At 50.4% G+C, this 25720-nt stretch overlaps 11 protein-coding genes across 11 annotated transcripts; 2 read left to right on the top strand and 9 right to left on the bottom strand.

Moving 5' to 3' along the window:
* Positions 1-1736: 1736 nt before the first annotated feature.
* ACHE_10886S (uncharacterized protein) lies at positions 1737-2116 on the bottom strand (the record flags this gene model as incomplete). The annotated part of the gene is made up of 2 exons (XM_043284252.1): positions 1737-1806; positions 1884-2116. The coding sequence occupies 2 exons, from the start codon at positions 2114-2116 to the stop codon at positions 1737-1739; spliced, it is 303 nt and encodes a 100-aa protein (XP_043132006.1).
* Positions 2117-3290: 1174 nt separating this feature from the next.
* ACHE_10885S (uncharacterized protein) lies at positions 3291-5319 on the bottom strand (the record flags this gene model as incomplete). Its single annotated transcript, XM_043284241.1, has 3 exons — positions 3291-4853; positions 4909-5231; positions 5289-5319. 3 exons carry the CDS (start codon positions 5317-5319, stop codon positions 3291-3293), a joined length of 1917 nt encoding a protein of 638 aa, XP_043132005.1.
* Positions 5320-5689: 370 nt separating this feature from the next.
* ACHE_10884S (putative regulatory protein Ral2) lies at positions 5690-8368 on the bottom strand (the record flags this gene model as incomplete). The annotated part of the gene is made up of 1 exon (XM_043284230.1): positions 5690-8368. The coding sequence occupies one exon, from the start codon at positions 8366-8368 to the stop codon at positions 5690-5692; it is 2679 nt and encodes an 892-aa protein (XP_043132004.1).
* A 1429-nt stretch (positions 8369-9797) lies between these two features.
* Positions 9798-10106, bottom strand: ACHE_10883S (uncharacterized protein; the record flags this gene model as incomplete). Its single annotated transcript, XM_043284219.1, has 1 exon — positions 9798-10106. The coding sequence occupies one exon, from the start codon at positions 10104-10106 to the stop codon at positions 9798-9800; it is 309 nt and encodes a 102-aa protein (XP_043132003.1).
* Positions 10107-11208: 1102 nt separating this feature from the next.
* On the bottom strand, positions 11209-11493 carry ACHE_10882S (uncharacterized protein; the record flags this gene model as incomplete). The annotated part of the gene is made up of 1 exon (XM_043284208.1): positions 11209-11493. The coding sequence occupies one exon, from the start codon at positions 11491-11493 to the stop codon at positions 11209-11211; it is 285 nt and encodes a 94-aa protein (XP_043132002.1).
* A 1041-nt stretch (positions 11494-12534) lies between these two features.
* PRX1_1 (peroxiredoxin) lies at positions 12535-13325 on the bottom strand (the record flags this gene model as incomplete). The annotated part of the gene is made up of 3 exons (XM_043284197.1): positions 12535-12568; positions 12624-13238; positions 13306-13325. The coding sequence occupies 3 exons, from the start codon at positions 13323-13325 to the stop codon at positions 12535-12537; spliced, it is 669 nt and encodes a 222-aa protein (XP_043132001.1).
* A 618-nt stretch (positions 13326-13943) lies between these two features.
* Positions 13944-15968, bottom strand: ACHE_10880S (MFS transporter; the record flags this gene model as incomplete). Its single annotated transcript, XM_043284186.1, has 7 exons — positions 13944-13964; positions 14018-14095; positions 14146-14549; positions 14600-14749; positions 14799-15233; positions 15285-15362; positions 15416-15968. The coding sequence occupies 7 exons, from the start codon at positions 15966-15968 to the stop codon at positions 13944-13946; spliced, it is 1719 nt and encodes a 572-aa protein (XP_043132000.1).
* Positions 15969-17511: 1543 nt separating this feature from the next.
* On the top strand, positions 17512-18836 carry ACHE_10879A (EVE domain-containing protein; the record flags this gene model as incomplete). Its single annotated transcript, XM_043284174.1, has 6 exons — positions 17512-17580; positions 17723-17858; positions 17921-18220; positions 18280-18297; positions 18348-18464; positions 18520-18836. The coding sequence occupies 6 exons, from the start codon at positions 17512-17514 to the stop codon at positions 18834-18836; spliced, it is 957 nt and encodes a 318-aa protein (XP_043131999.1).
* Positions 18837-19525: 689 nt separating this feature from the next.
* Positions 19526-21265, top strand: ALD2 (aldehyde dehydrogenase family protein; the record flags this gene model as incomplete). Its single annotated transcript, XM_043284163.1, has 3 exons — positions 19526-19782; positions 19831-20030; positions 20085-21265. 3 exons carry the CDS (start codon positions 19526-19528, stop codon positions 21263-21265), a joined length of 1638 nt encoding a protein of 545 aa, XP_043131998.1.
* A 172-nt stretch (positions 21266-21437) lies between these two features.
* ACHE_10877S (F-box domain protein) lies at positions 21438-22822 on the bottom strand (the record flags this gene model as incomplete). Its single annotated transcript, XM_043284152.1, has 2 exons — positions 21438-22408; positions 22462-22822. The coding sequence occupies 2 exons, from the start codon at positions 22820-22822 to the stop codon at positions 21438-21440; spliced, it is 1332 nt and encodes a 443-aa protein (XP_043131997.1).
* Positions 22823-24117: 1295 nt separating this feature from the next.
* ACHE_10876S (putative pantetheine-phosphate adenylyltransferase) lies at positions 24118-25341 on the bottom strand (the record flags this gene model as incomplete). Its single annotated transcript, XM_043284141.1, has 1 exon — positions 24118-25341. The coding sequence occupies one exon, from the start codon at positions 25339-25341 to the stop codon at positions 24118-24120; it is 1224 nt and encodes a 407-aa protein (XP_043131996.1).
* Between the last annotated feature and the right edge of the window lie 379 nt (positions 25342-25720).

Raw genomic sequence — 25720 nt, 5'->3', positions numbered from 1 at the left:
TTGTATGTAGCCTTTCCTGCCTGACTGTCGTGGAGAGGTTCGTTGTTGTTGTTGAGGTCGCGCAGGTCACCTGCTTGGTCAGGTCACGGGAGCAGCCCTCCTTCACTCATTCGTACTCTGTACATACTCCGGAGTAGTCACTCAACCTCAACCGCTCTAAGCGCTGTTCCATCACATCTTACTCATATTCTATTCTAGACTAAAATCACAAATCCGTCCAGGTACCACCATCGACTGGATATATCACATCCCAGGATGCATGTCAGTACCCAATAACCCGGGACCACAGGTGCGTTATTACACCCAAACAAAAACAATCTCTGCCCTCCCACGAGCGTGCATACATAAGCTTACATATGATGACAGATCTATGCAGTGGATACGAAGTACAGCACTGAAAGGCATTGTTGTTCAGCCTATGATTCGACATATGCATGCATGGCCTACATTACGGCGCTCCGGGTACAGACACCCAAGTGCATACGGAACCTGCTGAGTACCTACGTATCTACGCAAGCTACGTCTAAAGAACACATAAGCAAGGATCGTGATGCAAATCAGATCGCGATGCATACGGCCCGCATTCTGCATGCTTTTTTGTTTCTCGGGGAAGGACCCGGTGCGAGTATATTGCGTGTGTTTTTGGCCCCCGAGGACGGCCGTACGAAGTATTCGAGGGAAAGTCGAGTACGAGGAAAAGAAAGGGTAACATACAAACAGCTGATGATATTTCTTTTTTTCTTCCGAATGAGGGAAATGGAATGACGGCGGAGTTGATATATCAAAATCCGGTGGTGAGGCACGTTCTGATTTGCCTGTTATCGTTTCAGCTGAATGAACTGAAGCCATCACAATTCCGGACAGTACGAAGTACGGGGAATGTCATTTATTCGTCGCATCCCACTAAGTGCCGATGGAATGTTCTACGACCCAACCTTCGCTATACGTCACAATTTCGGTACTCGCACGAAAAGCGTACGAAGGTACAAAGAACCTGGAATAACCTCGACCCGATCACTGACACTTGTATGCAGCATTACACTGTATGACGGTCAAAAACATGTGTGTCCCTTTCGGTCCAAGTGCAGACCACAAGTACTATGACACAATCCAAAGGTACACCGTAAAGGTACATCTGCCAATTCCCCAATCCATCCAGGTACATATTTCAGCAAGTCTCCATACTCGTCGGAAGACATTCGGAAAACAAAATCGGAAATCCACAGGTTGATTGACGATCAGAAAGCGGCGGTAAGACAACTGCTTGACAACTGTGCTGTGTACGGAGCGCTCCGTACTCCGCCCGTACTCCGTCCATGACTATGTGGCATAATTAATTGCCACTGGCATTGAGCTAGTCTGGATTTGATCTGGAAGCTCAGAGCTTGGAGCTCTGAAGACTATTGAGACCATTATTGAAGCCGGTCTTACTGCACCCCCACATCACGCACTATTTATTCAGCGGGACACGTTCCGACAACGCGTCGGTGGAGCTGACCGGTTCCTTCTAGACGATGACCGCCGAAGAATCGATATTGCTCTGGAATCCAGTAGTATCCCCGTACTTGTGCTATTGTGCGAAGACGAAAAGCCAGGGATACAATCTAGTATAGCATTCAACGTCTGTATGTCAGCCGTTGCCGTTGCGAGACATGCATTTGCAGCATGGATCACCAGTTCCTGGCAGACTGGTCATATAGGACTTTGGCAGTCCGACTGACTGTACTGCAAATGGCTTAGCACAGACTCATCAGAAAATCCATGATCAACATTCGTTGACTTGCGACTTGCGGTCTGGGCTGCTTCCTAGCCATGTCATTAGTACGTACGTCCCTACCTACTTCCGAAGTAGTCTACCGGCAACTGCAAGTGCGGTGGCTGACCGTTGCTTTGCTTTACGTTGCGTTGCTTTGCGTTTCCTTTCTCCGTCCGTCCATCCGTCCGGGGTTGATTGACTTGATTGTTGATCGTCTTGCCAAAATGAGTTGCCTCGGTTTGGACTTGCATCTACGCCTGCAGCTGCTATGTGCCTCTTTTTCTTTACCTTTTGTGTGCTATGCCTTCCGTTTTCATTCGCGTGCAGTGCTTGTCCCAGAGTTAATTTGGGTTTGGGCATTCGAATGAGGCTGGCTACCAGGCCAGGCCGTAAAAGCTAAAGCGAGCGAGAATCTGTCGGTCTACGGCCGAGAGGATCTGATTTGATTTCTCCGCTCCGCGCCATAACCTTCCAGAATGTTGGTTCATTCGACAGGAATTGTGCCATATGGCAATGCTGTTATGGAGCTCTTTCTCGGGGTTGAGCTGGCAATTTTGCCCCTGCATTGTGCATTGTACTCTGGAGCTGACTGGCTGGAGCTGACTAACAAATTCAAAGGTCCTTATGGCAATATACTATTGAAGCTATTCAGACGAGCAGCGTGACTGTTTGCTTCTCGTCCAAAGTTCCATGAATTAGACATTCTCAACGAGATAGCAGCTACGTAGAGAGCACTATTGAATCTCTGAAGATTCATCATGCCCAATTCGTAGAATGGAATCAAGTGGCGTTTCGTCCGAACTGCAACAGCCTCGGATGATGAGTATATAAACGCACACCAATATGCCAACTCAAATAATGATCGAGAATTAAGAAAGGTGACATCAATATGCCCATAATCCTCCTGTAAGCAATCCTCCCCCCTCGCCCCGTCCACAACCTAAAAACCACACAACAGCACTGGTGCAACCGGTTTCCTCGGCGGCGACATCCTCCATACCCTCACCCAACTTGGGACATAACCTGCCTCATCCACGACCCTCCAAAAGCCCTCACCCTCATCACAGGCAACCTCAACAGCACCGCATCGAAGACCAAGCCAGCCAAGCAGACATCGCCATCCACACAGCAGCCAGCGACGAACATGTCCTGTCAGCTGAAGCTACTGTTCGTGGCCTGAAAAGGCGGATGAAAACTGGGACAGGGTGTTATATACATACGTCGGGTGCGCTGAGCCTGGGGGGTGATAGTTTGATTACCAGGCGTTCTGAGGAGAGGGTTGTTTCGGGTGCTGGATGTGACAGTCAAGACGGCGGTTGTTGCGCCTGCGGTATTTTATGGTGTTGGGAGGGGACCGGGTAAGACATCGACGTTTCCGCTGTTCGGTGCATTTTTGAAGCATAAAAAGTGTCTTGTGTTGCGTTGAGAGCGAGGAAAGTCCTTGACTAGGAGTGGTGATGCCGAGATGAGGATATTTCAAATGCTATTGACGTTGATGCGAGGGCAATGGGGTTGGTATGGATATATTTAGTTCTCATTGCGGCTGCCAGAAGTCGTTTGTCAAGTCGAATGTAGCATAGGAGTTTGCCTCTTCTGGCAGGACTCCCATATCATTACCCATCCATGGACCTTGATACGCCCAGAGCAAATCATCTAACACCAGATCCAATCCGTTTCCATTAAAGCCCACTTCCTCATTTGTTACTGCTATCTCATTTCCATCATGAGTCCCTGCAGCTCCCCGGCCATTTTTCCTCTCAATAGAAACCACCCCAAAATATGGCACAACAATCCTCCTCACCTCCTTCCTCTCCCCCCTCCCCCTCCCCCTCCCCACAGCTCGAGTGTTATCCAACAACGTCTCCAAAGCCGTACAGCACTGTCCACATAACGACCCCGGCATCCCCGCAGCACAGCCCCTGAGTGCTGTGATCGTCCTGTTAATCAGGGCCTCATCGTACCCATGCCCGTTCCTCTGATCTTGGTTCTGACTCGTATGCCGCTCACCGATTAAATCCAAAAACACGATAACTACAGCGGTGAGCGCGGTAAGAGACGAGAGTTTAAAGGCATTGTCAATACTCGTTGCATCCGGGTCGCTTTCGTAGAGTACCAGATATGCTTCTAGTAGTGTTCTCGCGCTGTGAACACAGATTGTCCGGCCGTAGCCTTGTCTATCATATCCGTGCTCGTGTGCCGGGGAATTGAGGAAGAACGGAAGATACAAAAATGCTTTGAGTTGGTGGATATTTGCCAGTCGGAACGCGCGCGTGTACTTTTCCTTGTAATTTGGACATATAGATAGCTGGGACAGATCCACGTATCCGGGTGGTAGATGGCCTGTGACTTCATCAATGCGCTCCTCGACAGACACGGCGCTGGAAAGCGATGGTCCTTGAAGTGATTGTAGACAATCGATAACTCTTCTTGTTAGGATACTAAGATGCCGGTAATGATAGTCCACGGCCGTAATCCCATCCACGCCCGGAGCCGACGGGATGTACAAATCGCACAGCGCCTCGGGGACGGAATACGGTAACCCGATTAACAAACTCGCCCACCGATCCGCCGCGAATAGCTGCCAGAACAGCGAGTCCAACATCGCATTCTCCCTATGTCGTCGATGAATACCGTGTAGTTGCAGCAGTGTATTAGCACGTCTGTATACCGTCCACGCACGACGCGGCTGTAATGAACTAAGCAGACATAACCCCAACGCCATCAGACACTGAAAACCGTACTTGCCGGAAGCCAGCTCGTCGTCGTTGAGAATATACTGCTCTACTACCGGGATGTACCGCGCATGCTCGCCCGTGCTCAACGCGAGGCAGAGTAAGAGTGTACCCAGGAGGGAAGGATGGGCTGTGCGAATGGCGCGGGTTGCGAAGGATGGGAGGGTTGTGTCATCTTGGTCGCCCCAGAGGAGACCGAAGGATTCGCGCCATGCTGGCCACCAGTCGGTACGATGGTGAAATATGTACGTTACTTCTGAGTCGGGAGGTAGGGCGTGGGTGAGGGCTTTTAGAGCTGTGAGGTGTTGCTTTGATGGGGTTGGATGTGTTGTGTTGGGTGTTGGTTGTCGTCGAGCGCCGCCGATCTGGACATGTTAGCTCATGTATGTACCAAAATGAGTTGACGATTTAGTGACATACTAATTCATGATTGAAAAGCCTGATAATTGGTGCACAGTCATTTTCCAATGATTCCGATCTCCTAGTATCCCGTCCTCCCGGTTCCCTTGCAGATAACCCAGCGACACTCTGCCGCACTTCTTTCAACGCCTCGAAAAACGCCTCTTCATGTTCAGACCTCTCCCTCTCTTCAGCCAGTTCAATTGTTTCAGCGCTAGCCGGTACTTCAATATCTACATCTATATCCTCTCCCTGCGGCACGCAAGTCGACCCCCGTCGAACACAATGCACGCACTTGCTAGTCTGGCCCAAGGGATATGAACAGCGGACTTTTCGACGGCGGCCTTTTCTTCGTTAATATCCATTTCATTAGACGTATATATTAGGTTAAGAATACTTACATGCAGTACAGCTGCGAGTGCCCCTTCTCATTGGCCTTTTGGGTGGCATAGTGGCGGTTTTGCTTGGAGTGATGTCGGTTCGGACGAAGACGGTTGTTCGGACGAGTGGTTCGTCCGAGGGACAGAGTAGGGTTTAGGGTATTTAATGTGTATTGCCATAGCACAATAGAAAAGCAGGACATCCGAGCCAAGTCATTGATTCTCTATATGCTATTCAAGATGCTCAAACGCTCCAATAAACTCCTGTCGTCAAAAATGGGCAGACGCGAAATGAGAAAAGTATGACGCACGCAAGACTGGTATCCAACACTGGTATCTATATCTTTAAAACAAACAAAAAAACTAACCCAATAAAAATCGCAAAAGCGGACGTGAAAGAGAAGGGAAGAGGGGTTATATGTTTATGGACCGCCCGGGACACCACCCTCAAACGAAATCGGTCCGCTGGTACTGGCCGGTTTCGCGCTCCGTTCCCTTAACCGTCGACCCTCCATCAAACCGCGCAGACCACGTTTCTGTAACCCAATGACGCTGCTCAGATCGCCCGTCCAGATCTCTCCCTCCCCGTATGCATCGGTATCGTGGCGTTGACGCTGCCGACTCACAGAGCGCGAACGATCACCGCCCATCGTGTCAGAGTCGGAGTAATCGAAGCTAGTATTTGTGGATGCGGAGGTGGAAGTGCTGGCGTTGCTGATTGAATCTTCGCGCTCGCGGGTAGCGCCTCGTTCTTGACGGTGACGACGGTTCCGGCCGAAGGAGAAGTTGGTGTTGATGCGGAGGGGTGGGCCGCGAGATTGTCCTCCGGAACTGCTCGAGATCGAACGGCCAGAGGCCGTGCCATGTTCGGTGTCCGAGGAGTCGGAGTTGAGATGGCTGTTTGAGGCACTCGTTCCCGCGCCGATGGTCGCAGCGTCTCCGGCAGCGGCTGCAGCGGCTGCAGTATTCACGCCGTTGAGCGCTTCGAGGGTGCCGCCAATTCCACTGGTGAAGCCAGTGCCTCGTCCGCCTCCAGCGGCCATGGCAGCCGCGTTGAATACAGCTGCGGCGTTTCGGCCGTCGAGAACCTGGTGCAGACGTTCCACGGTCGCTTCTAGGAGACCGTCTATCTGATATGGTCGCGCCAGTTGCAGGAGAGAGCAGAGGATTTGTGGTGTGCAGAGTGATGATCCAGGTGCGGGAAGAGACGATGTATAGAAGTAATCGACGAGGACTTGCAGTGTGAAATAGGTATGAGGGAGGTAGAGGACACGAGGACGAGTAGTAGGAGGTAAGGTATGTGCGGAAGGAATTTCGAGGTTTGCCAACATGGCTTTGGTAGGGTCTGCATGGTTGTTGCTGACCAGGGTGGTCGCGTTCGAGTAGCTGCTGTTTTGGCCGATAGATGGGGTAATTGTGATAGTCGAGTTTCGATTTCCATACATTTGAGTCGGTGGCCGGAGTGTGGCAGAATCTGAAACTCCGTTGTCGCATGACTCTCGTAATAATTGGATGAAGTACGGACCCCATCGACGCGAGAGGATGCGCGAGTTTACCGGAATGCGTTCACCGCCGATGGCCTGAAGCTCCATATCGGCCATCTCTGGAAGAGACTGGGCGAGCTTGCCCAGCTCTTCCGAGGCGGGTGAGAACGGTCGTCCGCCCGACGAAGTCAACTGTAGTAACTTGTGCTGCAAAGAGGCTGGGATCGACGGAGCACTGTACGACTGGTACCCGGACGTAGGAGCGACCCTGCAAGGATTGTTGTGAAGCCCAAAGGCCTCCAATTCCACCAGGCACAAGTGTGAGAAGTTGATCCGTCGGTGGTTGTAATCCTCCACCAGACTGCGCTTGCGGTGACCAAGGATCACAAATGTGTTTCTTCTCAACCACAGCATGCCACGGTTCCAACTGCCTTGACCAAACACGGAGCCACCGGCATCAATCCGGCCCCATGTTAGGGTCCTCAAATCAAGCGCCCACAGCGCATACTCCTGTTTCGAAGAAGTGAGGTAGGTGCCACTCACGACGAAATGGCCATTGATAACGCCTCCGTTGGGGAATCGCAAGCCGGGAGGGGATGCCTGGCTGGGCATGGGCTTCTCGATCAAACGACCATCCGGTAAACGGATCTGGAGTTCCAACTTGACATCCAAGAAGTTGTAGTTCGAGTATATCAACATTGGACACCCTTCGACCTGCGAATCGTCAATCGGCTCATGCGCATCCTTATCCGTGCAAGCAGATCCGATTTCTGAGAGTTTCATGCCAACCAACGGTGCGACCACACTCCGATATGCACCGCAACTTCGACCCAGGAAGCTGGTGCTGGTCCATTCGAGACTCCGGAGGTTAAAGACGCTGACCTGTTCAATGTAATGGTTGGAGCTGTCTTGGCCTCCGGTCACGACCATTTCTGCACCTCCGAACCCGTCAATATCGACCCCAATGGACCCTTGATGGGGGTCTGCAGAAGAAGGGTTGAAGTGGATAGCAGACCGGGGTGCATTGGCTGAAGTAAAATAAGCACTGGATGGCAATATAGTTGCACAATGCGCGTATCGGCCTTGGGGTGAATCGACCGTGGACAGGCGCTTCCAAGTGCGAGACGGTACGTCGAAGACGTGGATATCAGACATGACGACGACTTCTGGCTGCGAATCTTGCCCTCCTGACCCATTATTCAACGACTCAGTCGGAGCCGGGGACATACCACCATAGCAAACCAATTTCTCATCGCCCAGAGCACAAACGCTATGAAAGTATCGAGGAGGGGGGATATCGCCGGTCGCTTCGATTTTGGACCAATGGCGGCGGACCAAATCGAGTTCGTATAGATCGGACGTCAATTGCGGACGACTCCGTGAGAGAATCCGGCCACCAAAAACGTAGAGTTTATCGCCCAGGATAGTCGTCGTCGCTCCAACCAGGGGACGCGGCTCCCTGCCTGTCGTCCTGCGCACATTGCAAACCAAACCCGACAAATTGATGGGACCCGAAGTAGAAGTGGACTGGTTAAAGGCAGGCGAGTTTCCCGCGGTCGAAGGGTCGTCTCTGACCGAATCCACCCAACCCAAGCTCGATTGACTTCGGGACATCATCTTGACAGGCGAGACCCGACTCAATTGATTCAGTGTATGGTCTTATAACGTAGCGCACATTCCACACTGTGATCGATAACCGGGGGAGGAGGGAACAGATAACGAGGGACACTCCGAAGCGAGTGGACGGTAATACGGCGGTACAAATAATTGATTTGATCGATCGTGGCAGGGTTACTGTCAGCCAAAGTCAGGGATAAGCCAATAGTTCAAAATCCCCTATAAAGAAATAGCAGGAAAAGCGAGACGTGTGCTATTAATATTATCCTGATCATCCCCGCCGATAAAATAAAGGCCAACGCAGAGCCTCACCGGGACGGAAAATCCAGAAGAGGAAGAGAGGGAGAGCCATACCAAACAATAGTCCGCAATTAAACGACAGTCACAGTTTCAGGTACTGCAAAGGAGAGATTATAGACAGGGTGGTGAAAGCCACAGAAAGACGAGAGAAGAACAGCGAAAATAGACACGGAAAAGGAGCCGTTGGGCAGAAACCTTAAGGCGGTCTGTCAGATGGACTTCGGCCCTTGACGTCCAGCCAGATATCATTACTGGTGAACCACTTCTCCCGACAATCAAGTCATGCTGGCCCAAGTTGGTGATCAAGAAGGGTTGGTTTAGGAATCATCGTCCACCGATGAGCAGGTGACATATGATGGCGTGAGTGATGGCGGATCCAGCTCGGCCATTATATCCTTGTGCCTACGGGCTTGTCGAGTCGCCGTGTCGGGATTCCAAAGAGCTTGGCTAATTCAATCACTCAGCAGGTGTCCATAAAGAGGTATCTATTCACCCGGTGTCGGCTAGGGTAGTCATGGGGATACTGATTCCATTGTAAACTATCTGACTATTCACATTGAATCCTTGTCCTCCGCTCAGTTGACTAAGATCCGACTCGCCTAGGTCGATACTTTCTAGTCCTAGGTCGGAGACTTTCTCCTGGGCTAGACTTTTCTCGCTTCATTGTTGATTCCATCTTCAGACACTGCAATCTGCTCGAGTTCCTTCAGTTCAGGGGTCGAGGGTTGGTGGGGCAATCTCGGGCGAGGTGGCCATGCTCCTGACAGTGGAAGCATCTGCCTTTATCAATCGTTCACGGTTAGTATCTGTACAGATAACATGGGTCGTTAGTTTTGAATTGAAATAAGGCAGAAGACCGCGACTTACATCGAATTGGTTGTCATCTCTTCCGAGCCGGTTGAAAAGGAGATGCCGGTACACCTGTCAAATCAGCCTACCACATTTCAGTCTTTAATTAGCCAGTCTTCAAATGGGGGAAGACTGGCTGCTCCTTGCCATCAGTGAGCATCGGGGGATCAGGGATCTTGGCTGACTTTCGTGCAGCAGGCACCGGCTCGCCTCTCACTGACAGGGCTGACATTCTGCACAATTATCTTCGCTATCTAGTTGGCGTAGATGCTTTTGTCTATCAGAGCTGAGTCCACTTCTGCTCAAGCCCATTCTTCTCGCGGTGTAGCAAGACCAAATAAACCTCCAAGAACTGGGTCTTCAGCTCAACCTCAGCAATCTGGTTATCACAGTCCAACAAGTCGCCGGTGCTCTTTTGGTATAACTCCAAGAGCTTAGCGTACAACGCTCGGGGGTTCGCTCGACACTGCTGGACGAACTCGTCACAGCTCAGTTGATTCACCACCTCTTTCCAGGGAGGCAACTCCTTAGGCCACAACAACCCGTTGTTGATGCAGTCAGGTAGAACTTGGTTCTTCGCCAGCCACATCTTTCCCAGGATGATGTCATGCTTGCCCAAATCCGCAAATCAACGTAGAGGTGTCCGCTAGTTTCCTTCTATCAACCCGCAGGTCCAATATTATGGCATGAGTTATGGACTCCTCCATCCTGCCATCATATCCTCTGACTGGACAGGCTTGGCTCAGTGGGAGAGTGCCTACACCAAAGAATTGAGCTAGTTTAATCGCCAGTGGTGTGCTCAAAAATACATCCATTTGCTCCAGTGTCAATCAAGACAATAGTTGCAATTGATACTCCATGTTCAGCTGCCTGTACACCTAAAGTGAAATCATCTTGTTCTCGTCCAAGTAAATGTTGCAAATCGATGCCATAAAGACTGACAGTGTGACGGCCTAAGCAGGAGACTTCACCTAGGCATCCCATTTCCCGAATTGCTTTTTGATATCTCAGGAACTGCTTCAATCTTGCGGGGTTGGGTAATGTTAGTGTTCTTCTTCCAACGGGGACAGTCCCAGAACACATGGCCTATCTCCTTGCAGTGGAAGCATTTGCCTTGGCTCATCAGCTCCTGTCGTGTATCGTCGTCAAGCTGGATATTGCCTGAGCTGTTAGTATCCTTCAAGGGATTAGTGTTGGGGTCGTTGCGGGAGTTGCAACTCAGATTGTGGGGTTTGGCCTCTTGGGCATTGGCATTCCAAGGACTGGACTACCGTACCTACATAGGCTGTGAATTCATCGAAAGTCTTATCATTGCCAATATAGGGAAGAGACAACTCCTTGACCTTATCAGTAAGTCGTCGGCTGAGCTCAATTTTGTATCGACCATCAGGGATCCCGGCCTCACTCACCAGGAATTTGGCCAGGAATTCAAGAAACCTATCACTAGGGTGCATGTACATAGTCTGTAACTCTGCGTCAGCTTCCATGCGGCGATGGGGATTTCGAAAAGCAGTAGTGAGTGTCTTGAACATCTGCTCAACACTGGTATATGGGTCGGTGGCATCTTGCGCGCAATCTGACACTCAGTTGCTGTCGTGCTAGACCGCCGGTGCGGGAGACGAGGTAAACTCGTTTCATCTGGTCATTATCAAAACGGTCTGCATTGGCCACAAACTTTACTTTCATCTCAATCAGCCGGTCCTCGAACTTAGGCTCTTTGCCATCAGTGAGGAGTGGAGGGCCAGGCACTTTCTCAGACTTTGCCTGATAGCTTGGTGCTCTCCACGGTGGAACCACGGGAACGCAGCTGCGCTCTCTGCATAGGCTGTCTTGTACTCGTCCCGTTCCGCCATCAACTCATCAATCTGGTGCTCTTTGTCCTTCAATCGATCCTTGTGTTCCTGAAGCTCATTCTGAAGGTTCTGGACAAGCTCTTCATCCATCTGCTCACGGTATTCATTCTCGATGTCAACCATACGGTTGAGAGTATCAGCAACATAGTAAAACAGCTCATTGGGTTAGTCACGGCACTGTGCCAGAAATTCTTCGTGGTTGATAATCTTTCGATCCTGTTCTTTCATGTCCAAAGTCAGGCGCCGACTCTGGGTTGGTTCGGTAGCGTCTCGAGCCATCTTGGCTGATTTGGTTCGTTGGTTCGTTCGTTCGTTCGTTCGTTGGTCGTTGGGGGTTCTCTATCGCAAGCGTATGGGTCTCTCTGACGGAGTCCTAGCTGTATGCGCCAGAGAGGTTGTGAAGAAGAATAAGAGTGATTCTAGTATTATGTGACGGTCCCATTCAATATAAAATCTATTGGTTGACTATCTCGTGAAATACTAGCATGAGGAGGGAAAGGAAACAACGCTGGGCCTGTCAGCGTTGTTTCATAGGATGTAGAGCCAGAGGCTGTACAGTCTTTTGTTCAGACAGAACTGACTCAACACAGGCTTAAAACAATTGATCTGGTTGAGTGAAAGTTCTATGTATCACAGTGTCTCCTTGTCATGAGACCAGTAGTCAGCTAGAATCCAAAACGCCTGAACAAACAAAATGACAGGATCTGACCAGCACAAAGTGTCATGCAATTAATTTCTGATCAGGTCCTCTTGATGGTCTCCTGCATGTACTGGTGTGTCCATTCTGGCCGTGAACTGTCAGACAGTACGAAGCACAGTATTTAATATAGACGAAACAAATACTCTGTACAAGTATATGAGGAATGCCGTTGGATGAACGGCGCGGCGTCTGGTTGAGGAAAAAGCAATACAAACACGCTTCGCTTGTCACTCTAATAGTTATAGTCGGCTTTTCCCGAAGGATCTAAATATGTAACTATAAGGCTATGGGGTATATATACGGAGTACATATGCCAGCTGTACTCCTGCAGGAACAGATGGCCTCCGCGGAGAGAATGCAAATGCACAGAAGATTATATTCGTAAGAGGTATCAATCAAATAATCTTCACAAGATCATTTCCACAGCCTTTTATCTATCCATCTAATCATAATTCGTGATACATTTACTCCTTCTTGACGTTGGTAAAGCGCAGGTAACTGTTTTTTTATGTTAGTATCGATCAGTTTCCCTAACGAAAGGAAGAAGACTCACGGCTTAACAGTGCGGACCTCACCGAACTTCTTCTGAGCATCCTCAGTGGAGACCGGAGGAGGAACGACAACATCGTCACCAGGGAGCCAGTTGATGGGGCAGGTAACACCGTGCTTGTCGGTGGTCTGCAGAGCATCAACGACACGGAGGACCTCAGCGGTGTTACGGCCGGTAGAGGCGGGGTAGGACATGATGAGACGGATCTTCTTGCTGGGGTCAATGATAAAGACAGAGCGGATGGTCAGAGCCTGGCCCTTGGTGTCGACGTTGGTGGTGTCCTGGTAGTCAACCATGTCGTAGGCGTAGGCGACCTTGCGTTCGGGGTCGGCGACGATGGGAAACTGGAGCTTGGAGCCGGTAACCTCGTCAATGTCCTTGATCCAGGCGTGGTGGGACTCGACACCGTTGGCGCTGAGACCGATCAACTTGACGCCACGAGCGGTGAACTCGGGCTCGAGCTTGGCGAAAGCACCCAGCTCGGTGGTACAGATGGGGGTGAAGTCATCGGGGTGGGAGAAGAGGATGGCCCAGCTGTCACCGATGAAGTCGTGGAAGGTAATGGGACCGTTAGAGGTCTGAGCATCGAAGTTGGGGGCAACGGAGCCGAGACGGAGGCTGTTGATTGTTGTCAGTATGCTTGAACTGTCGCTGGGAGAGTGCTGAGAGGGCAATTGAGACTTACGGAGCACGTTCCTGAGCCATTGTGGTTGATTGAGGGGTATGAATCGATATAGCAGAGATTAAGAGAATTGGATCGTAGTGAGAGAGGACCTCCGGAATTATATAGAGAGGTATACCCCTCCACCCCTCCGGTTACCTCGAAAACCCCTCCATCAATCACGCCATTGCCCAGGGTTGCTTACTGATTGGCTGCTCTCCCAAGGTTCTGCCCCGCGCTTCCGCTCGCTCTCGCCCGCATCCATCTCCAACTCACATGATGCCCCTCGACTTCTACTTTAACTGCTGCTCTTCCTTTTGTCTGGACAGTTACTGCTGCATTCTACTCTCCTGTTCAGGACCCTGTCCTCGTAACTCTTTATATGATGCATTGTTATCATTGTCCTCATTCATCCTATTCTCTCCCCCGAATCTGTCGGCCGAGCCATCCTTTGTCCAGGGATAGTCGGTCGACAATAGACCAATAAAGACGGTTGGCGATGGCGCAATTGCACCGTGAAAAGGACGAAGAACGACGGACTGAAGCATTAGGATGATCAATTATGCTATTAACTTTTACTATCTGCAGTATTACAGTTATGTATCGAGTACTGGATTCTAATTGCCAAGGCAGGTCGAATGCGACTTTTTGAATGCGCGCAGCTAACTCTGCTGCATGATTTGCTGCAAATAGGTCAGCGACATTTCGTTATGCATATGCACGGCGGAGGACCTACACTGGCAATCTTGCTCTTCGCACGGATTTGGGGCCCCTTCCACGCCAGCGCCCATGGCACGAGCGTCAACAGAATACCCTGCCGCAGGTTAGCAAAGTCCATAAGGAAAGATCGGTAGCTCGTCATACAATTCCTCCCAGCAAACTGGAAGCGCCAGGATACGTGAGATTCGTAAACATGAAATTCGCAACCAACGGGAAGATACCAGCGAGGATGTTTCGACAGAACGACTGCGCGGCAATTGCGGAACTAGCATATCGATGGTACGTATCGGCAAGGTAGTTAAACGTGGCCAGGTAGATGGAAAAGATACCCATAGTAGCACAACCTAGGGCGAGGGTGGGCACGATCCATGGAACGGACGAATAGGATGTCCATCCAAACCAGAACAGACCGATGGGCATGAGAATAGACTCGACGCAGGTGAAGTAGAGACGACCTTCCGGGGTATTGGGCATCTTGCCCAGGCGCATTGCCAGTTTCTCTTGATAAATACTCAACAGGGTGGCCAGGAGAGCTCCAATGGACACCGCTATGGATTGTCAGTGATGGACAAAACATAGTACAAACGGGTTCACTCACCGGAGAACACGGCGCCAACCTGTTGCACATTGAAACCATGGTTGGTCGAGAAGACAAGAGGAATAGAACTGAAGTTGAGGTACAGAATCGCCCAGCTAAATGCGACCCAAAGGGAGAAGAAGAACACCACCGGTTCAGTGCACAAAAGATCTAGTTTCGTTAGTTACTAACTTCATGCGGATGTCGGAATGGAACTTACGGAAAGGCCGGTAACAAGAGATGGAGATCATCCTGACCAACGTCTCTCGTTCCTCATCACTCTTGACCTTCCACCGGATGCGCTGCACACGTTGCTTTTCGCCTGAATCTTCTGCAGTGAAGACGACACCATAGTAACCTGCTTCCTCGAGCTTCTCGTAATACTTGTTGAGAGCCTTGGCCTTGCCGCTCAGCAGCACACTACCCCGAGTTTCCTTAAGGAAGGCTAACAAAAGAACCAGAAAGATGGCGGATGCGATGGCTTCGGAGTAGAAAATCCATCGCCAGGAGACGCGCATTTCGATAAAGCCCGAAATCAACGGTCCCAACCCAGTTCCAAATAGCGCGGCGCCGGAGAAGCAAGACATAGGACCATTGCGATCCTGGGCATGATATATATCACTGATGACACCACCCACCATGGTCGAGAACGTTGCTAAACTAAGTTAGCGTTGTGTGACAGCCAAAATTGAAATGTTCCACATACATCCCCCAATTCCCAGGAAGAATCTCCCGACCAGCATCCCAGCATAAGAATCAGTAGCACCGCATCCAATCAAGCACACTACAATCTCATCAGCGCATATCAAACAGCATGCCAAACTAACCACAACACACCTGTAAAAACCAACCCACTAGCCACAAAAATCGGCCGTCGCCCATTAATCTCCGAAAACGGCGCCAGCACCATCGGCGCAATACCAAACCCAAGCGTAAACAACGTAATCCCCACATTATATGCAACCTTACTAACATGCCATTTCGCCGTCAACTCCTCCGACGGCGGCGTATACTCTCCAGCTGCATACGCAGATAACGCCGTCACGCAGCACGAGATCATGGTGATGATTGTCTTGCGCGGCTTCGACCATAGGAATGGCGAGGTGTACTTCTTCAGACTTGGCGGTGACGGCGGTGATGATTGGCCGGGTCGCGGGGAGGATGAGATCCCCATGGGGTTTGGGAGTGAGGTGTCGAAGTCGAGGTAGAGGTAATCGATGTCTTGGTGGGATGCATCTTCTTCGTCTGTTGTGTGAAGGCCTTCTGGTTTGTTGTCCAGGTGGTTGGCATTATTGGTGTTGTTCTCCAGAGTCATAGTCGTTTCTGTCTCTGGAGATGCAGTTCCGATATTTGAATCCGAGGATTGGGATACCCGAGGGTTGTCGTTCATTGTCCGGAATTCGCAAACGTAGCACTCATGAACAGAACATGGAGAAAAAAAAAAAGAGGACAGGTTGACCATAAAAAAGAAAATATATAGTCTCTCAAAGAAAGAAAAAAAAAAGAAAACTGGCAATTGATAAGCTGGAATACCGATGGCGAGCTATGCCAGCAGATTCCCCAAATTGGGGATTTGGAGACGGGTAGAAATCCGAAGAGAGATCGGGTTCGGACCCGGCTGCTGGGTAGAACTGGGGAAAAGTTGGGGGAATTATCCAGCATGATTCATTCGAGACAAGCGTTGGATTGTTTTATGGGCTCTTTCTGGGCCAATTGAGCTTTTTTTTTTTTTTCTTTGAGTCATTGGGCGTTCAAGTTGGCTGTTGATTCCGGGGGTTCTACGGAGTATGGCTGGAGCATAGAGGGCTAACTACCGCATCCGACGCAGCTACAAGATCAACAGGAGCTCTCCAATTTGGTGCCGGGTTCCGAAGCTCAAAGCATGTACAAAGATGTTAAAGTTTTGATAATCTGCAAGGTTCGTCAATGCACATGCACGGATTTGAAAAGTCGGTGGCCTTAAGGCTGATACCGTTGTGCTTAGTACGGAGTTCTTGTAGATCATCTTAATCGTGCCTCTTCAACACATCTAAGGAATAGCAAGATCAAATCAAGGACTAGAGCATTCTTTCTGTCTTGATTGAAAAAATTGACGTTGTGAAGAGGGTATAATTACTCGCAGAGCTGTTCCGGAGAGTTGAGCCCGAAGCTTAGTCTCTGTCAGTTTTCATAGTTCTTTTCGTTGGACTTTGGGGTGCTAGAGATGAGCTTGTTTGGAAGTACTACATCCGATAATAGTGGAGGTCACTGGATTGGACATCGAAGAGAATCAAGTGGTGTTCACTGTTCAAAATGTAGTACCTAGCACCATCCCTATATATCTGTTCATGATCTGCAATGAAATAGTTTGATAGTGGGCGCTGTCAATGTCTTAAGTTTCCGAATATATATCCTGTTGCACCATAGATACTAAGCACGAATAGCCCAGATCAATTGATATTGTAGAACTCATTCTTATAATTATATATTTATATCAAAAGAACATCAGTATTCAAACTCCAACAGGGTGTCTTGACGGCCATATAAACGGCTACCATCAAAGTCACGTGCGCTCCACCCGTCGCGTTCAAAACAAAGCTTCAGATTTGCTGGAATCGGCGTCGATTTTGCCCAGTCCAGGACTCCTGCATCGCTCTCGCTCTCTCTTTTTCCTGCGCGCCTTTTTCCCTGGCCGTCTTTGCTTTTTTTGATTATTTTTCTTTATTTTTTGCTTCTTTTTGCTTGGGCGCATCTCCCGATTTCGCCCGTTTTACCTTCACCATCCTCTCCTCTCCCCGCTCGCTTCCTGTTGAGGAGTGAATCGACCCATCGTCTGCGACTGCTCGATTGTTTACCTGCCTTGTGACGATTTGGATAGGTTTTTATCGCCTTTGCGCGATTTTTCTGTAATTTTTCCTCGACCAATTTCAAGCCAAAAAAAAAAAATCAGCAAAATGCCGCCCAAAAAGCGAAAGACCTCTGACTCGCCAGAGACCGATGGGAATGACTTGACGGCAAACCAGGTAAGCGCATGTTTATGGGGAATAAACCAGGAGGATACTATTGCGTTTGCCTTGGTTTTCCTCTTTTCTTTATTTTCCCACTGATTTGAGAACCCTACGGCCGCCCAATTCCATCAATATCGCTTAGACTAACCCAATCCAGACAACGGCAGCGCCCCCAACTGGAGAGAAGAGAAAGAGAGGTCGTCCTCGCAAGTACCCCGAAAGTGCTACCCCCAAGCCACCACCAGGGCCCAAGCGGGGCCGTGGAAGGCCTCGCAAGGACGAGTCGGCGAAAGGTCCGTATGCCCCGATTTCAGTGTGGAGTGGATAGAAAACTTACCCGCGAGCCCTGGAGAAGTAACAACACCCAAGCCGGCGACACCGAAAGAAGGCAAGCGACCTGTAGGACGGCCGCGCAAATACCCATTACCGAACGGAGCGGACCAGCGTGCGACCAAGTCAACGTCGGTAGAAGCTAAGGAGCATTCGGAGGAGGAGGGGGAAAATCATGATTATGATGATGATGATGATGATGATGATTCGGGTCGGTCATACTGGTTGATGAAGGCCGAGCCGGAGTCGCGGCTGGAGAAGGGTGTTGATGTCAAGTTCTCGATTGATGACTTGCGCGCGGCGCAGGAGCCAGAGCCTTGGGATGGTAGGTTTACGATTGCCGTTGGATGTGTTGATTGAAACTACGTCGCTAACATCGTCTAGGTATCCGCAACCCTGTCGGTAAGGTGCTTTGAATGATGTACAACGGGAAATTGGCTTACGAGGAATAGCACGAAGACATCTTCGGGATATGAAAAAGGGCGACTTGGCTTTCTTCTACCACTCCAATTGCAAAGTTCCTGGGATTGTTGGCATTATGGAGATTGTCCAAGAGCACTCCCCAGATGGTCTGTTCGAGACCCTTCTCCGCACCGCAAGCACGCATACTGACCCAAGTTCCAGAATCCGCACTGGACCCCTCGAATCCCTACTACGACGAGAAATCCACCAAAGAAGACCCCAAATGGGACGTCGTCCATGTCGAGTTCCGACAGAAATTCCCGACCATGATCACTCTCAACGACCTCAAGGCCCAGTCCGCACCCGGCAAGCCCCTCGAGAACCTGCAGACCCTCAAACAGACCCGCCTTAGCGTATCGTCCGTGACGCGCGCACAATGGAAGTTCATTATGAGGTTAGCCAAGGAGAAGGAAGGCGCCGGGTTACGGCAGAGTACGTCGGGAGACGACGAGGAGAGCGAGGAGTCAAGTGAACAATAAACGAGGACGCAAACGCATGAAGCATTCTAGCCGATTCATAATTTGCAGCGACTCACGGGATGGGATGCCTGGGATATTCTTTTCTTGCTTTTTTTTTTTTTCATGGACATGGGTGTCATCATTTTTCTTTGTACACAGCCAATGGAGTATCTTACGATTTAGGACAATTCAATTCAACAATACAACTTTTGGAAAAAATGTTCATGGTTCAACCCGTCTGGCAGATGGTATCATCCCACCTCTAACCCACCTCCAATGCCTTGTTCGGGTCGCCTGCAGAGACCTCGATGGCATGCATCGCGCTGTCACTTTTATAGCACTGGTACCGTCATTCGAAGACACGGGGGGGTGGAAGGATTCGGAAGATCGCAGCATCGATGCGAGGTTCTCTGACGCCGGTCATGTCATTGTACAGAGATTTGTCTCGAATAGATGCACCTCTCTGTAGGCGTATCGCTTCAGTAACATCTGCAGGTCAGTAGCACCCGTCAATGGTACGAAGCAGCTGAAGTGGTTGTTAAAAGCTGTGAGAAAAGAAAAGCCCAGAAGAGAAGGTCGATCCGACGAGGGGCATCTGGACCGCCGTATCAGCGGATTGAGACTCCATTGGACAGTGCCGATTCTCTATTTATCACCAAGACAAGATAAATAACCAAGGAAACACGTAAATAATAAATAAGTGAAAGCCCATGCGTGGGCTTATGTTCTCCAGCGTCCGTCTGTGTGCGCGCAGTTTCCCCTCCTATCGTCATACCTTTTCCATTCCTCCTCCATACTACCGAGCATATCGATTCTTCCACAGCACTCACTCCAGAAGAATGTCGGATCTTACGCTTTCGTTGACGGCTCCGAACGGACGCCAGTATACCCAGCCTACTGGACTGTTTATTAACAATGAGTTCGTTGCGTCCAAGGCGGGGGATAAGTTTGCTACTATCAATCCTGCGTGAGTAGCACTCGGCAATAGTAAGAAGGATGAAGCTAATAGAGGCAGTGATGAATCGGAGATCGCCTCTGTCTATGCGGCCGGTGAAGAAGACGTTGATATCGCTGTCAAGGCAGCCCGGAAGGCTCTCAAAGATCCCTCGTGGAAGTCGTTGCCGGGCACGGATCGGGGCCGCTTGATGCTAAAGCTGGCTGATCTGGTCGAGCAGCACAAGGAGACTCTGGCCACGATTGAGACGTGGGATAATGGTATACTCCCCTCCCCTCCTCGCTTTTTTTGAATGCTTTAGCTAACCAGTACAGGAAAACCATACGGCGAGTCCCTCAACGCCGACGTAGGCGAAGTCATCAACACAATCCGCTACTACGCCGGCTGGGCCGACAAAGTCCACGGCCAAACCATCGGCACCTACCCCGAAAAACTAGCCTACACCCTTCGCCAGCCCATCGGCGTCGTAGCCCAGATCATCCCCTGGAACTTTCCCTTAGGCATGGCCGCCTGGAAGCTCGGCCCGGCCTTAGCCTGCGGCAACACAGTCGTCCTGAAACCCGCAGAGCAAACCCCGCTAAGCATCCTCTACTTCGCCACGCTCCTCAAGGAAGCGGGCTTTCCGCCGGGCGTTGTCAACATCCTGAACGGTCGCGGCCGCGTCTGCGGCAGCGCGCTGGTCACCCACCCGGACGTGGACAAGGTTGCCTTCACGGGGTCGACCCAGACAGGCCGCGAAATCATGAAAATGGCAGCGGGCACGATGAAGAACATCACCCTGGAGACGGGCGGCAAGTCGCCACTGATCGTCTTCGACGACGCAGACCTCGAACAGGCGGCTAAATGGGCGCACATGGGAATAATGTATAACCAGGGCCAAGTCTGCACCGCGACCTCGCGGGTGCTCGTCCACGACTCTGTCTATGACGACTTTGTCACACTTTTCAAGCAGGCCATGGCGTCGACGAACAAGGTCGGCGATCCCTTCGCCGACGACACCTTCCAGGGCCCCCAGGTGACGCAAGCCCAGTACGAGCGCGTGCTCGAGTACATCGAAGCCGGGAAGAAAGAAGGCGCGACTCTCGCCGCCGGAGGCGAACCCGTTAAGAACGTTGCCGGAGGCAAGGGCTTCTTCATCGCGCCGACCATCTTCACCAACGTGAAAGATAACATGCGCATCTACCGCGAGGAAGTCTTTGGTCCGTTCGTGGTGATTTCCAGCTTCGCGACTGAGGAGGAGGCGCTGCAGCGCGCAAATGATACTACGTTTGGTCTTGGTGCTGCGCTGTTTACGAAGGATATTGCGCGCGCGCACCGCGTAGCTGCTGATATCGAGGCTGGGATGGTTTGGATTAATAGTAGCAATGATAGCGACTTCCGGGTGCCGTTTGGGGGTGTTAAGCAGAGTGGGATTGGACGGGAGCTGGGTGAGGCTGGGCTTGAGGCGTATACGCAGACGAAGGCGATTCATGTTAATTTGGGGTCGAAGCTGTAGATTTCCACTACGCTGAGTTCGTTAGCTAGTCATTCAATGCAACGGAATGAATATAGCATCATTGAAGATATACGAACAACCCAGGTTAACATTAACCTATAAAAGTGACAATCCCAAAACCTAACCATACTAGCAAAGAAATCTATGCATCACATTTATACAAAAAAGCAATCTATCGCGGACGAGCCATAACCCACTTCGCCCAAATCCAAGCCTGGTTACTATTAATCCTGACACCATCATCCCCCAAATCGTCAACCGTAAGAGCCCTCAATTGTTCCGGCGTAATACCCAACCAATTGACTTTACCGTTAGGGTGTCTGTAATCCCGATCAGGAAGTCGAGAATAGTTAACATGGTCTAGCGCAACCCGCTGTAAGACAGCCATTTCATAACGCAAAACTGATAGCACGTCTTTCCACCTTCCGTTTAGTAGGTGGACAGTGTGTAGTTTGAACTCGCGGAGATGGCTATGGCGGCGGATGATGGAGGTGAGGTCTTCTGCGTTTAGGACCCAGTTTTCTAGGCTGAGAGTGTGTAATCGGGTGAGCTGTAGGGTTGGAGGGATGACATAGTCTATGGATAGGGGTTGGTGAGAGAGAGAGCTCAGGTGGAGGGATGTTAGGTTTGTGGTGGCGAGGAAGAAGTTGTGGAAGACGGTGGATAGGGCTGTTATGTTAGCGGTTGCGTCGGTTATGGGGTGGAAGGTGATGTCTAGGCTTGTCAGTCGTGTGGCTATGGTGGAAAGTAGCGTGGGCGGGACTTGGAGTAGCTTTGTTGTCATCTCGGGGGTGATGGTGTGGGTATGCGGTGTGTAGAATTGGATCGGTTTGCAGGTCGATTCTGATAGAGCGATTCCCAAGTTGATGATTGCGCGGGTGCATGCTGCCTCCCAGTCTAAGACCACCGTCTCTTCTAGAGGGCCGCCGCGAATGCATTCTCCCAAGTAATTGTCCGTTTTATCCACCAGTCGCAGTAATTTGACCTGTTTCAGCGACGGAAATGAAGCAAACGCACGTCGTAAAAGCACCAGATCACGGTTTGTAGCCGTCAGCGAGTTCTGATTCTCCAAACGGCTGCGTAACACAGAGATTGGAACACGACTGCCGTCAATGCCGACACCATTCAGGACCTGCGGCCAGCCTATCCAATGTTCATCAGCGCCGTTTCTCTTCACGGGTGTACGCAGGTAGTACCGCTTCCTTGGTAAAATGGTCGCACCATATACGTGAAATGTCGGACATAACAGGCCAGCTGCATATCCAGCAAATGTTCCAACCGCTTGAAACCTTCTTCAGAAAAACGGACAACAAAGCGAGAAAACTTTCGGGGTGTACCGATTCGCATGAATCGTTTGTTGACGAGTCGGAATCTGTCCAGATCGCTATTGGCTTCCGAGGGTAAGCCCCTAGTAGAGCTCGTGGAGCTAGTCATAGTGTACGGATTAAGTAAGGCTGGCAAGAAGTTGAACGGCCGTGGCTCTGGTCTTAATAGAAACGAGAGAACTTCGCTGAGCAGTTCATCTGCCAAGTCCTCAATGTGCCGTGGCCTATCCATTGCGTTTGCGCATTCAGACAGTCGCATGTCCTAACTGCCTTGACTGCTCGCAACGACATGGAATCAATGTCAATGCGGTCGATGGAAAAAGGTTAAAAAAAAAAAAGAAGAATCGACGCTAGATTTGACGTCGGTTCGTAGTCTTCAGGCGTTGAAAAAGAAAGAGGACAAGGTGATGCAGCGAAAAGGATATAAAAAGGTTCAGTAGAAAAAGCAACAAGAACACCAACTAGAAATAACAATGTTCAACAGCAACCAACAAAAGTGACACATCCCCTCTCATCTTCTGCTCCTGCATGTACACTGCATATCGGTAAGAACCCTCTAGATTCTGAACCAACAGATAGCGCGCTTGCAGTCCGGTTTGCTATGTCTGACAACAAACGGCATTCCGAAGCGTCCCGCCCAGAAAACCTATACCATTTGCCACGAAATCCGTCTACTGCGCACTGCAGTCATAGTCTATACGTGTTCAGGGGCTTCACGTCATCATAAGCAGGAGAGAATGGTGGATTGGTCGAGAGATGGCGTCCAAAGATCACATGATTGAATTTGCATGCGGGTTACCCAGCGCGAACCTGCAGGAGTGCCAGGTAAATGCAGATGTTTCATACTGAATGGACAGTGCGGTGGTGGCTGGCAGAGGAGCAGCAAGAACGCGGGATGATAATGCAACAGCAACCACAAGTCGGATAGACGCCAGCTGCAAGCTAGCCCCGCTAGCGATGAGTTAGAAGGGGGTTCAATTCGATAGCAGGGAATGATTCGGTGATTGTGCGCTTTAACATCCGCGAATAACATGAAACGCGCCAGGGAGACTGTTAACTATGCAGAACTGTATCGGAATGGCTCCATGGCCAATCATCGCCGGTGAAAAGGCCGGAAGGAAGGGATCAACACACTTTCGAGTACGGCCAGGCGATGGTGAAGAAATAAACAGTAAAAGCTCCGGCCCAAGTTGCGTTTGCATTGTGCCCAGCCTCGAATGATCGATATTCCAATGATTTAATATTCCGTATACAAACTACAGGAGAAGGGCCCTCAATTTGTCCCATTGAAGAACCAGTAGTATTGCGGTTGGATGCAGATTGATGCATTGTCGGCGGCACAGGGCCATTTTTGCTTTTTTTTTTTTTTGTACGGCAGTCATACTGTGAGATCTCAGGATTCAAGTGTGTCTTGTCGTCGCTCGCACTAACGCTTGTTGTTCGCGTCTAAGGCTGCTGATTGCAAGGAAACCGCAACTGATTGCAAAAGCGCTTCGCGGAACCAATCGACACTAGTTGTAGAAGAAACTACCTTGAAGCCATATCCATCCGTCGCCGTCTGATATCCGTACTGCTTAATTTCGATGCAAAACTCTCAGTCTCGGATGTTTGAACTTCACCCGACTGGAGCACATCGACCTCAAACACTTCGAGACTCTTCCAACCCTTCTTTATACGCTCGTCATTGACAGCAGAGCCGCCAGACCGAGTCTCCTTTGAGACAATGAGGGCGGTGATACTCTCTTCGGTAATCGTAGGCCCAAACATGTCAGATATCTCGACGAGTTTGAGGGTCAAGCCCGGCTGAAGTTTGATCAATAAATACTTTCCATTCGGTTCGGGTTGCGACACTCGTTGGATGCTGGGTGCACTCTTCTCGGGTGGTCTGAAATCGATGATCGCGGACAGGAAAGAACTAATACTCTGGCACCGTTCTTCCCAACTTTCAAGAAACTCTGCATATTTCTTGTTCACTAACAACTCCTCTCCCGTCACTCCCACGGAGAGCAACCTTTCTGTAGTCGAGTCTGCACCCTGAATGGGCTCCAAGGCCAGTGCAGTGGCTGTAAGTAACAACTTGTGTCCTAAATGGACGTGGTCGAATGTGCCCCCTACAATAGCCGAATAATGTGCGACAGATGACTGTTTATCTTCCAATTTCAGAAGCGATCCGGATGGGGTCTTTTCCGGTCCTCCTGGGATCGGATGTAGATTTCCGGCTGTGGAACCCTTGGATTGGGTGTAGATACTACTGAAGGCTGCGGCCAATTTTTGACCGCTGATATTATTTGGGTAGAAGATCCAATCCCATTGCCGCCCAGAGCTTGCCAGCGTATCCAGATTGAGAACAGGGCCATATTGTGAGTTCCGAAGAGACCCCTCGGATGTCGAACCAGGAGCGGGGTTGAAGTCCAGAAAGACCACTCGTACATCAACACCCCCCGGTAAGTCCAGTTCAATCCTCTGTTCGGTGCAGACAACGCCAATCAGTTTATAGACGTCCGATAGCAGGCGCTGGAGAGTTCCAAAGGCCCGTGTCCGGGGCAAACAGGTAGGAGAAAGCAGACCGGGTACGCAGAGCGCAATGTCCAATATTGCAATCTGATTGGCACTTTTGAGGCTTTGAGGGAGCTTGGAGCATGCCGCAGAAATAGAAGATCTATACGCCTCCTGGAGCTGCTCAAACGAAGCTGACGGAGGGGGAGGGAGGAGCAGCAGGGCGGAAGGAGGGCTGATGCGATCAAGATCCATGTTGGCGACAATATACCGTGAAACCAGCACAGTGCAAAAGCGATAGAATAGCCAGACACAAGCAAAACCAGATAGAATAGAAATCGAAGTTGAGAGAGAAAGAGAAAGTGAAGTCAAAGTCGTCTTGGAGAACAGAGCGCTGACTCAGCGGCACATGACGGTCGCTTTGGATAGCCTCATCTCCAGCCCGTGTCGTCTCTCTCTCTCTCTCTCTTGCCCGATGCCATTCGGATCCTCACAGGCATCGCTGTCTCTTACGCGCGCTGCACAATGCTCTGGTGAGCCGCTCGTTTCTATCTAGGGCATGATCCATCCCGCTCTTGCCAGCAACTAGGATTGTGGTGCGAATCCGAGTCTCCAGTGAGTGCCCATATGCGAA

This window comes from Aspergillus chevalieri, chromosome 1, assembly GCF_016861735.1.
Source record: "Aspergillus chevalieri M1 DNA, chromosome 1, nearly complete sequence".
Taxonomy (NCBI): Eukaryota; Fungi; Ascomycota; class Eurotiomycetes; order Eurotiales; family Aspergillaceae; genus Aspergillus; species Aspergillus chevalieri.
This window is presented reverse-complemented; position numbering and strand designations above follow the sequence as displayed.